Here is a 12916-nt window from a genome sequence, read left to right on the forward strand (position 1 = left end):
TGGGTAGTATATTCAGATTTTGCCAATAAACCTTGCCAGTTATTACACACTGGACCTTTAAGTCTCTGATTTAGTAGCTGGAAAAGGAGCAATTTGAATGTAGCTTCATTTAGCATATTCTCTTTGCCCAAAGCAATTTTCTTTTTCCATACCACAAATCACCAACTCCACAATGAGAGGTCATCTCACTCCACTGACTGAGCTCCACTTCCTGTCAGAACGAAGACTAACATATATGAAATGGATCATTTCAGTGGTCATCTCACTGAGTTCAGGCCAGCCTGATCCCGGCCGAGCCGACACGGAGAGGAGGATGAAAAGAAGAGGCAGCGACGACCTGTTTTTCCTCAGATGATGCCTGTGCCGCTGTCACTTCAACAAACTTTGATCAATAGAGTGCTCCCCTGTTCACTGGCACACAACCTTCAGACAGCAGGTCTGAATGCTAATAAAAGTCTGTCCTCTGTGTGTCACGCGATGTTAGTGTCTGCACCGGTGTAGCAGTGTCCTGGAAGCACAGAAAGCAGCTGTGCAGGAAACCACCGAGCTCCTCCACCGTGTACGAAACAACAGCTACAGTTTGAGGCTGCTGCAGCAAAAACTAGTTAAAATGAGTATTTTTACACACTAGTTTGTCTTTAATGACCTTCAAATATACAGTATATATAAAAAATATATATATATATAAAAAACATAACAATAATTGTGAGATGTGCACAAGTTAATGTCAGAACTTCCTTTAAATCACTTAATTTTAATTGAAAAATATAATAATAATAATTATTATTATTATTATTATAATTATTATTATTATTTTTTTTTTTTACTTGCTCTTCTTTTTAATGTTACCTCATTTTTGTCTTATTTTGTTACATTATTATTTTATTGTTACATTCTTATGTACTCTTTGTTTTATGTTTTTATGTGTATGTTGTGGAGTGTCTTGATCTTTTTGTGCTGGTTGTCTTGGAGAGGCCGAAGAAAAATTTCCACTATGGTGGACAATAAAGTCCTTCTAATCTATGTTTTTTATATGGTTGTTATGTTGTTACTAAATTGCTGGTATGTTGTTATTATATTATTATTATGAGGTTGATACATTGCTGTTTTGTGATTTTTTTTTTGTCATTATATTGTAGTTATGTTGTCTCCTTAGCCTCGTGCCTGTTTTAGTTTTTCCATTGTTGTCCTTTGTAAACATTGCTTCATAATTATTAAAAAACAAAGTAAAAAAAACTATAAATAAAGTTACCATCAAATAATACACTTCTAATATCTTAGAACAAGACCGATCACTGCAGCACAGTAAAACTTCTTTCAATGTAATGTTTGAAACAAAGTGGATCCAGGGATAATAATATGTTATAACTGTTCTTAGAAGCACAGTTCCTTTAGAGAGACACTTACTTGATATATGCTATATGATTTTAAGTGTAGATCTGTAACCACGGAGGAGCCACGCCGCAATACAGATAATCCTGATGCAGCAATGCTTTTTTGAAATGAGCACAAAGCTGTTTTTGCTGCTTCAGCGAGTATAAAAACTTCAGTACTGCATTCATCATAAATTCCCAGCAGCCTCTGCAGGCGGAGGAGCACCCTTTAAAGTAACATCTGTCTTACCAGGTTGGAGGCTCCTCGCACCGTCTCCGGGTTGAGCATCACGATCTCGGTGGTCACGTGACCCTCCACAGCCTCCGTCATCTGCTCCACGGTGCAGTTGATGGACGGGTCCTTGATCTTAAACCAGTTGTCCGCGTACCAACCGATGAGGAACCACACGTACTTTTTGCCGTACAGCTTCTCCTTGTAGACCTGCGAAGGGATGAAGAGGATGTTTCCTTCAGACAATCTTCAGACAACCCAGATGAAGCACATCCTTGGTTCCTCTTGCCTGCTGGGTTGGTCCAGGGCTTGGATTTAAAGGGATAGTTCACCCAAAATTCAAATTTCACTCATTTTCTACTCACCCTCATGTCAACTAAGGGTTGGGAGAAGTTTCAGAGCCATCTGTGCCTTTTTGGAGTTACAGGGGGGGTCCGTGCAGCAGTGCACTGCCATATGATAGTCGTGAATGGGGCTCACTTTTCTTCGTCCAAAAAGACACACCAAAAATCATCCAAATACCTCCATAGTGCTCGTCTGTAATGTCTAGGGATGGGTATCGAAAACCGGTTCCTCTTCGGAACCGGTTCCAACTTGGATCAATTCTTGGAATCGTGTGCGTGTCTGCTTTAACGATTCCCTTATCGATTCCGTTTGGTTCAGAAACCCGCGCATTAATTGATTAATGACGTTACGTGACGTTACGTTAAAATCAATCTTCATTATAAATGAGGGTGCTTAGTGTTTATATCCACGTGTCACCGTTTGTTCTCACAAAATAAAGTTAGTGGCGTGTCTGCGTGGAGCGGAGCTGCTGACAGATGCAGCTGACAGTGACGTTTCCTCATCACTAACCTGTGAGCCAGAGCCACCCTCCGGTCCTCCCTCCCTCACGTCGTGAGGACAGGACAACGTCTCCTGAACAGGCTACATGTCTATTCTTTGTGTTTTTCTCTCTTCATTTCCAACCACCTCGTTTCAGGTTTTGCTCGTAGCCACGTGAAACGGTAGCTGCGCCCTGTGTCTTTTCTCTTGCGCGCTCTCTCTCTTTCGCTCGCTCACTCGCTCACTCCGCATAAAAACGAACGTTATGAAAACAATAACTAGTGAGAAGATACAGATGCATAAAAACCATGTAATGGAAACATTGTTAAATTCCTCCTGTGAGCACAGCTGCCCCACAGCCACAGTGGTCTAGTGTTAACCTGTCCAGGCAGGTCGGTCCTGTCTACTTTTTTAATGTTAGAGCCATTAATACAGTGTTTTCAACCTTGGGGTTGGGACCCCATGTGGGGTCGCCTGGAATTCAAATGGGATCGCCTTAAATGTCTAGTAATTGATTAATTTTTTTTTTTTAACTAATTATTTTTCACAATCTTAAACAACTATATTCTTTATACATTCACTTTCTTGAATATAAATCAAGATCAAATAAAATGCAGCATATACAAATATCTGAGCTTGCTCATCTTGATTGAGGGTCACCAGAAATTTGTGATGTCAAAAGGGGTCATGAGCCAAAAAAGGTTGGGAACCACTGCATTAATGCAAACAAACCCATTTCTCTTTTATTCCCTCACCCAATGAGAATCGATAAGAGAATCGATAAGGAATCGAATCGATAAGCAATATCGATAATGGAATCGGAATCGCTAAATTCTTATCAATACCCATCCCTAGTAATGTCCCTCTTGTATTGAAGCCCCAACATGAGAAATTGTTCCGAAAAAAATTAAATAAGTCTATATTGTTTGTAAAGGAAGCTCCCAGTGTCTCAGTTCAGTGTCGATTTGCACTGACACTGAACTGAGACAATACAAGAGGGACATTACAGACGAGCACTATGGAGGTATTTGGATGTTTGGTGTGTCTTTTTGGACGGCGAAAAGTGAGCTCCGTTTGCTACCGTCATGTGGCAATGCAGTACTGCACGGACTGTAACTCCAAAAAGGCATGGATGAGTCTGAAACTTCTCCCAACCCTTAGTCGACATGAGGGTGAGTAGAAATTGAGTGAAATTTGAAGTTTGGGTGAACTATCCCTTTAAATGAATAAAGCTCTGTCAGAGATCAGAGCTTCAGCAGCCTGGACCTGCTCAAATGTACAATCTCACGGTCCTATGACACCTTAAATGTGGTTTTCTACAGTAAAGCAGCGAGCTTTTCAGGCTGAACACACATGGCAAACTGTCAAACACGGACGTTAACAAGAATTTTGCTTTTCGAATGTTTGAAAAAGATGGAAAATTACTTCTTTTGTCTTTTTTTTTGTCTTTGTAGTTTCTGAACTGGTTTGGGAACAGTATCATGCACAACACATGTTTGGTAATATAATTACAGAGAAATGATTTACTGTAACTTTGTTGTCTGTGATGGAAAAATCACGGCAAAAACAGGCCAACAAACAAATAATTGGATGATAAAAAAAAAAGAAAGTGTCTTTATCTATGAAAAACAGCCATGCCTTTGATACTTTAAATCCATGCCAAATCCGTCATAAATGACATATACATTACCTCACAGAAGACCTTCCTGGCCTCCGTCTCGTAGAAAAGGCCAACAATAATTCGGGCATCTTGGCGCTTGGAGGTGGAAAAGAAAAGGAAAGAGTCACACAGGGGGGGTGGTGATGTAAAAGGCCCTGCAGCGTGGATAAAGGAGCAGCGCAGCCAACTCTCCTCCCAGCTCTGTACCACACAGTGGTAGACTTCCTCTCCACTCAGTTACATTCACGCTGTTACCATGGTTTCTTCTGCAATGGCCAATTAATCTTGCACACCAAAACTAGGCCGACAAGCTGGGCAAGGTCATTGCAAAGTGCGTACGAGTGTGTGCCAGGAAGGAAGCACATCAGGCTGACACAGGTGGAGGAAGGGAAGTAGGTGCAGGGCTGAGACTGAGATCCCTGTGCATTCATCAAACACTATGTGCAGACGTTTGCAGCTGAACTCAGGGCACAAGTATAGAATAAAAGCCAAAAAACTACTACAACAACAAAAGGGCACCTTAGCATACAGCTTTGCCCAGAGCAGTTCACTTGTGTGTCTTATCTTTCCCACTCACTGCGTGTTGTTGTGATGCCGTTGGAGGCTGTTCAGAAACTAAACACTGCTGTGGTGGTTTCATGCTTCAACTTTTCTTTAAAGCAATGGGATATTGGAAAAGCCTAGTTTAGCAAAAATATCTACAGCTTTGCTCTGTCCACAGTCCAACCCTCAAACTCATTGATTATTATCCCTTTATAAAATCTAAACAGGTGAATTAAAAATCACTCCCTGTACAGTTGTCATGAAGGAGGAGCTGAAAAGATGTTTATCTCTGCTGTAGTTGGACATTTTAACCTTTTATGGTGCCTTTTATTTGAGGTATTATCCAGATTTGAATGAGACTGTCCAACAAAATATGTTCAATTATATTTTTTTCATCATTTTTGTAACTACATGTTATTAGAGGATGAAGTGCTGGCTACATGCTCATTGATTATCACCTCAAGTCTTGTTGTCACACTGTGCCTGAGGTATCATGCTGAGATCAAAATTAAACCCTGTGCATACATACTGATCATGGCGCTGGACAGATGGACACACTGCTGCTAATTAAGTGCAACCTTCCCCTAAAAACAAGCTTAAAAAAAAAAAAAATGTTCTCTATTTCTTCCGGAGCCAGTTTAAGCTGCTTTGGCTCTGCTTTTATGCTAAGCTATAGGCTAACCACATTTAGACTGAAACAAAGGGAATAACATTTCCTGAAATGTTATAGCTACCAAACGGACACCCTCAACCAGTGATGTTGTGTCGGCTAGCTCTCTGACAGCAAGCAGAAACAGCCTGCACTGTAAATGAAGATGGACATCCACAGGCCTCTGAGGAGCGGCGCCGAAGCTCAGAGTGAGCTGTCAGCCGTCACCATGGTGCAGGTGCCTGCATCCACTCCTGTTAGCAGCACAACCGAACATCTGGTGGCTCTAGCTTCAAGGCTTTACCAAGGCTAAATCATTTGCTGGCTAATTAGCTAGTTGACGAACTAAGCTAACGAGCCATGGTGATTGCAGACACAGATACCTGCTAATTGTGCTAACAAAAAACAACACTAGGGTTTCACACACCTCAAAAAGCTAAATACTCTGTCAGGTAAACAACCAAAAACAAGTCAACAATTGATGTTGTCCAATTTGTTTAAAAAAACAAATTATCCAGATTTCTAAATATAAAAAATGTGTGCCTGTCCAACAAATTTCAAAATATGTTCAATGATATATATACTGTATATACACATGTTACCATTTTAGGAACTGCATGTTATTAAAGTGTGGGTTATGTTAGCGCTGTATCCTATAGTCCTTCAGGAGTGGAAAGGTGAAAGGTAAAAGGAAGTTTGTGTCAATAAAGCTAACAGAGTTAAAAAGAAATATATGTCTTTGTTGCAGGGAGTACTGCAGTGCCAAAATAGCTATCACCAGAGCTGCCAATGCCGGGAGAGAACATGCTAATTCAAGTGCTCCTTTGCTGTTTTTCTAACACAGCCACACGGTGTGTTTCAGCACTGTGTGCTCTGACAACTGGGTTTGCACATTTATCCAACTTTGAGTGGGCAGATGTGACAAAGAAGCTCAAAATCAAACAAACTCTCTCCCCCACACCCTGCAGGTTTGTGCTTTCACCAGTGTGAACCTCACACATGCAGTACATACACACTAGTGGTGAGCTACAGAGACGCATTGTCTTGCTGAATGACTCCACATGGAGTCTGACAACAGTCCGCTGGCCAGACAAAGCCCCGACTGGCTGCTCTACGTGAGGAGAGGATGCTGGGATATGACGGTACCTTGAGGTTTTTGACGGCCACAGCGGGGTCAGTGAGGAAGCTCTGACGAACGCTGATTTCAATCCCGGCCTCTTTCACCCTCTCCTCCAGATCATCCAGAGTCTGTATAAAACACACACACACACACACACACAGTCAAAATGAGCAATGGGCACAGAAGATGAGAAAACAAGAGAGACAGCAAGCAAAACAGGGGTGAGCAGAGATAATGGAATGGTGGGTCACGAAAAGAAATTCGAAGAACAGTAAACAACAATTGAAGCAGGAGCATGGAAGTGAGGGGGAAGATGAGTTGGTGGTTTAGACAGATGATAGTGGGTGTGTGGGTGATGATAACAACAAACAGATAAAACAGCAGGTGACAAGAGAGAGGGAGAGAGAAACCAAGTGAGGGGAAGTGGATGTAACAGAAGATGGGGGAGATAAGTGAGGAGAGACGTAGGAAATGAGGAGAGACACATTTCTTCACCGTCTTTGTCTCTAAATGAAACAACAGCCTTCTCAGTTTCTACTTAAAGAAAACAAATGTTCAATTCTATGTTGTTTTCAGTGACATTAATTTGAGCTGAGGTGATGGAAATCAGTCACAACAAGATACTTGAGAACATTATACTGCTGCCTGAGAACCAAACACACCACATCCATCAGTGTTTCCATTGCTAATTCATCGTATACACTAAACGTGACAAATGCACAGCTGTTAGTTAACTAGCGACATAGTTACAACCTGAGACTGCAACAATGTCTCTAAATATCCTCCAGTTAAGATGGACACAATCTCTGTGAGGTCAACAACAGTTTTCTTTAAGCTGCTCCATCGTTGCCATCTTGGCATTGCTTGACCCCACCCAAAACTCCCAACTGTTCAAAAAAAATGGGCAAAGTAGCCAAGACTTCAGCACATGCCCAGCCACATGTCACTCAAAGAGGCCACTACCTAAATTACCTAAACCCTGAATTACACATTTAAGACATCATTAAGAAGACATGAGAGTGAAGTTTACTGTCTTCAAGACAAACTGTATGATTATGATTGATTTTTCTGAAACACAAAATTCAAAAAGTAAAAGAATCTTGACAACATCTGGTTGTTTGATTGGTTGGTTGGTTGGACATCATTGCATTGTGTATTTCAAGACTTGACTCACCGACGTAAAGACTTCTGTTGTTTGCTGAATGGTGGCAATCTTGGTCCATTTCCACTTCTGGAAGAGCTGCACCCGGGTGGGGTTGTGCAGAGTGGCAGACGGGTGGGTGCGGAAGAAAGTGGGGAAACGCTGGCGGTTGGACAGAGCCGGAGAACTGGAGCCGTACGACAACTAAACACAGGAGACATAGACACACACATTAAAGATATAGTGCCATCCTGAACTGAAGAAATGAACACATCGACAAATGGACACAGAGGTACACTTTATAAGGAACACCTGTACCTATACACCTGCTTGTTCATGCAGTTATCCAATCACAGGGACCCCACTCCCTTGTCCCCAGACCTAGATCCAGTGTAACATGTTGACGAGTATGAATGTGCAGATGACAAATATGTATTCTATAAACTGTGTGCTACAGTACATTTTCGGTTGATTGTTTGTTCAGTTGGTTGGTTGATTGGTCGATTGTTCAATTGGTTGATTAGTTGTTCAGTTAGTTTATTGTTTGATTGTTCAGTTTGTTGGTTGGTTGGTTGGTTGGTTGGTTGGTTGGTTGGTTGGTTGGTTGGTTGGTTAGTTGATTGGTCAGTGTTTCCCACAGGTTTGCAAGGAGACTGTGGCGGGTGGTAGGATCGTCCGACCAGGGGGGGGTCAGACCGTATGAGTTTCGCTTTTACCACGCACTGCTGTCATGCATGCATGCTTCTCTGTGTGTGTGGTGTGTGTGAACGCCAATAACAGAGAAAGAGCGTAAGAGAGAACGGAACAATATTGTGTTGGTCGAGCCAAAAGCCGAAAAATCTATTCGTGGCGGACATAATTTATTTGTGGTGGGCCGCCACAAATAAATGAATGTATGGGAAACACTGTTGGTCGATTGTGCAGTTAGTTGGTTGGTTGTCCAGTTCATTGGTTGGTTGTTCAATCAGTTTGTTGGTTGATTGTCCAGTTGGTTGGGTGTTCGGTTGACTGGTTGGTTGTTCAGTTGGTTAGTTGGTTGTTTGACTGTTCTATTGGTTGTTGTCCAGTTCATTGGTTGGTTGGTTCCAAAAAAATTGTCTGAAGTTGGACATCTGATCTCTGAAACAAATGTTACTGTTGGTCCATTGACGCCTTATCTGTCTCTGAATCAGCTGAGCTCAACATAACTCCTGTCTTAGGGTTAGTTTGCGATCCAGTCAACACCTGCTCCTGATCTCCAGGCTTTAGCCATCTCTATCTCCATCCTGCCTCTGGGCTTTCTTGCCTGAGGTCTTCGGCTTCAGCTGCCGCTGCCGCCCAGCCTGAGGTCTCACCATCCTCTGAGCCTTTCTTCCTCTTTGTGTTACTAAATCTGTGAACTGCAGAGGCTCTGCCTTCTGTCAGTATCTGGTATGTCATGTAGGTTGGCATATGGATGGTAGGGGCATGTGTCTCTACCAAGACTTGAGTGAACTTGTTTGCACTGTTTGGAGTGAAGTCATTAGATCATTCTCATGTGCCCTGCCAGAGGTTACGTCTCTAAACATCACATCATTTGCTTATCACCAGACACAGAGGAAGTGACAGTGGATCTGTTTAAAAGAGCCTTTCTATCTTCCCCTTGCATCATCATGTTTCTGTTGGATATAATCACAGCTGCCAGTCAGTTACCATGTTTGACAAATCACATTATGTACATCAGGGAGTTAGTCCACTGCCAGAGCAGAGAAACCAGAGAAGAGACTGAAGACATGCTAGAAAAGTATGGTGCATTCAAACTACCTAACCACCTAAAATTTGCACGTTTGAAATCACTACTGGTATGTGAGAAGACATGCTGTATGTGGCGGAGAAGATTGGCCATAAAGGTCTGAAGTTCAACTTCATCTCTTGTGTCTTATTGGACATCCGGCAGTGTGTTTGAAGTCTGTAATCAGCTACAGCTTATAACTGCTGAGGGCTACAGCAACATCAGCCAACCGTTCAGCCGGGTGAGAGCTGGCTGAGGCTAAACCACAATTTTCAGGATCAGTGTAATGTCAGTTTTCAGTGTGCAGACGTCAAACAAAGGTGAAAATGCTGTATTTCAGATGACTCAGTCCTCTGTTGCCTGAACTGCAGCACACATAGCTTCACACGTTGGCATAGCAACAGGTTTTGTAATTTGTGGATATCATGCCATCAGGAGCCTCTCCAACACCACAGAGTCAGTAATTGGTGGTAAACTAACCAGCCAGCCAACCTTTCTACCATGTGTTGCTGTTATGTAAAAACATGAACAGGTTGTTTTTAATAAAATGTGTCACATCTCCACATGGAAAAAACACATTGATTTAGTTGAGGGGCCACCGCTCTTTGGGGTCCCAGTCTCTCAGACCATGAAGGCTGGACCACAATGAGACAGTCTGGTTTTGCATCACAAACAATCAGCTCTGTTACCTACGTAGCAACCATGACAACGTTTCTTTCACAATAACTTTTAAGGTTTCTGTTACTGAGTTGAAATCCAGTGCTAACATGTCACGGTACAGTAAAATCCTCTAGATCTCTGTCCATGTTATTTGCTACTAGGGGTGTAACGGTACACATAGTATGTCACGGTTCGATACGTACCTTGGTTCGGGAGTCACGGTTCGGTACGGGTTCGGTACAACAGACACTAAACAAAAACCATCTTCTGTTATAAAAGTAAAAAACAAATAGAATAAAAAAAGTGCATTAGGAGTGTTATAATACCATTCATTAATTCTAGATGAAAAAAACTTGCACTTGACAACTGGCAACTATTATAAAAAACAAACAAACAAGAAACTAACATCAATGTTGGTTTTAATTTAGGCTAGATGCCAGTTGCTGGCAGCTTTTAGGCTTATTACCGCCACCTAGATTGGAGTGAGGACTCACCTTTTTTTTTTTATATATTCACTCAGATGTATTCGTCGTGTGATTGTGTGCACCGAAGCGTGACCCCCATACCGTGACGGCACGGGAAGAATACAAACACTGTTACACCCCTATTTGCTACCATGTTGTTTTCAGCACAGGCCTGCAGTGAATCATGGGATAGTTTGGGTGGAGCCTTGGTGGCTCAGGAAAAGGACAGATTTAAAGGAAGCTTTGAAATGTCTCAGCAGAGGCACACCGTTGTGGCCCCTGAACTAGGACGCAGCTACTGAATGTAAATATGTTTGTATTTTCAGTAAATGAAAACCTCAACCAGCACCTTTAATAAAAAAGCAGAACATTTAAATGATGATTTTGAATAGTGGACCTTGTTGCTGTGGGACGGGGCTGCCTCTCAGAGCAGCAGTGATCCTGCAGTATCTTTGTCTTTAACGTTTCATTCTACTTCACCGTCTTCCAGTGCAGATTGTCGACTGTCTACCTCTGGTGTGAGGCGTAACTTCTTTTCTGTTTTCACACAACTGCACCCACAGATGGGCAACAGAAGCCTTTCAGTATCTGGAGCATTTCATTGTCTTGTTGTGGTTCATAACGTCCCACTGCTTCTGCTGCTTTGTTCTCTCATCTAAATACACCACTTAAAGTTGCTGTCATTACAGGTTAGTTGAAATGCAGCAGCTGTGAGAGAGAGAGAGAGAGTAGACGGCGGCTCTTACCACGATGAGGTTCCACATCCGAGCAGCCTCGGCCACCAGCGTGGACACGGAGCTGCAGCCCGGCATCAGCACGATTTTAATGGGCTCCGTGTACAGGAGGTCGTACAGCAGCTTGGTGGCCTCACCGGGATCACACTGTGGACGCAGAGAACAGGAGTGTCAGAAACACAACGGGCCTGACAGAGCATGACTTGAAACATGGGCTTAATGACAAGGACCCAGTGTCCACGGGGACGCGGCGCATTCAGGGTCTCCACAATGAAAATACATTTCAAATGACACATTGAGTCGGTTTAAACGCAGTCAAATCAATGACAATGGAGAACGTGTCCAGCATATAAACAAACAAATATATGTGTGTGTATACAAATATGCATGTTTACGCTTTTATTGAAGACATCAATGCAAAAGCCTGTTAAATATGTATACCGTATTGATCCGAATATAAGACGACCCTGAATATAAGACGACCCCCCTTTTTCAAGACCTGTCTTTGGAAAAATACCTTTTTCAGACAAAATCAAAGAAAAAATTAATCTTTTTAAAATCATGTTTTCAGTATCTGTGAAATAACGTTCTGGTAGATTGTAGCGCCCACTGATCTCTCTGAATGTGTGTAGGTGTGTGTCCATCTCTCTTGCGCTCTGTTTACACAAAAAGGCACGCGCATCAATTGCGGTGTTTTATTTTGAAAATTGTTTTGATTTTGAAAGTTGAGCGGATTCTCTCGTGTTTCTTTGTTTGACCTGCCTGGCTTGACGCAATCACTCGCAGCTCGCGCACAAAATAGACCAGACACCGAAACGATTGCTGCAGGACATCTGGTGTGAACGACACAATCTTTTAACATGAGCCCCGAAAGGAAACGGGCTCAGCTTCTCGGCGCTTCGCAGCTATTCGGCGCCTCCGCGTCCGGTGTGTCCGGTGTGTCCCTGTCCCCAGCGACAACGCGGCCATAGCCGCTGTGATACGACGACCCCGCCCCCGGAGTCAGCTGTGATTAAAATGACCTAAACCGAGTCGAGTTGAGCTGTAACTGTGTGGCAGCGCTCTGCTGTGTGGCGAAGGGGTAACACACACACACACACACTTGGCGCAGATGCAGCTGCATCTCTGCAGGTGACTGGTGTGTGAGTGAGGAAGAAAAGCCCTGACTTGCTTGGACAGACGTTGTTTGATGTCACCCGCTGATTTGCATATATAAATATCTAGACCCCGAATATAAGACGACCCGTCTTTTTCAGACTTTTTTTGACGGAAAAAATATCGTCTTATATTCGGGTCAATACGGTATATATATATATATATATTATTCAGTTATCTACCGGTATATAAATGTAAAAATCAAATATATATGATTTTTAGACATATATTTTGTATAAATAATTCATATATGATACCTTATTATCAATTTATAGAATTGTTAAGCCCTTGTTTATGGCAACCTTATTTGTTGATATTAAACCATGAATACTGACATGAAAGATTATATATGTACAAGCATAAAGGTCATAAATGACATATTGATAATAAATAGTACATGAAAACATCATGTAAATATTTTTGATATATGTACTGTATGTACATGTGCAAATTATAACTAACCAGAGGATGTATGTGTGCTTATAATACAGTATATCCTCATAAGTGAATATGGTAACATCAGGATATATAGGCTTATGTCATATTTCACCTCTGCATCTTTTGAATTAACATGAAAAATGACAAAGCACAGGTGGAAACTAGTGCGGCT

General features: G+C 42.1%; 1 protein-coding gene across 2 annotated transcripts in view; it reads right to left on the reverse strand.

Moving 5' to 3' along the window:
• The window catches only part of gabbr1b (gamma-aminobutyric acid (GABA) B receptor, 1b), a 143306-nt gene that overhangs the window by 57193 nt on the left and 73197 nt on the right, over nucleotides 1-12916 (reverse strand). For both annotated transcript variants that reach the window (XM_085791120.1, XM_085791121.1), the window contains 5 exons: nucleotides 11164-11298; nucleotides 7577-7747; nucleotides 6429-6530; nucleotides 4121-4186; nucleotides 1624-1815 (listed from right to left, as the gene is read on the reverse strand). In XM_085791120.1, coding sequence (XP_085647246.1) covers nucleotides 1624-1815; nucleotides 4121-4186; nucleotides 6429-6530; nucleotides 7577-7747; nucleotides 11164-11298 — 666 coding nt within the window. The remainder of the gene's footprint in view (nucleotides 1-1623; nucleotides 1816-4120; nucleotides 4187-6428; nucleotides 6531-7576; nucleotides 7748-11163; nucleotides 11299-12916) is intronic.

The sequence above is a fragment of the Trachurus japonicus genome, chromosome 11 (genome assembly GCF_045865225.1).
Source record: "Trachurus japonicus isolate A0001 chromosome 11, Traja_1.0".
Taxonomy (NCBI): Eukaryota; Metazoa; Chordata; class Actinopteri; order Carangiformes; family Carangidae; genus Trachurus; species Trachurus japonicus.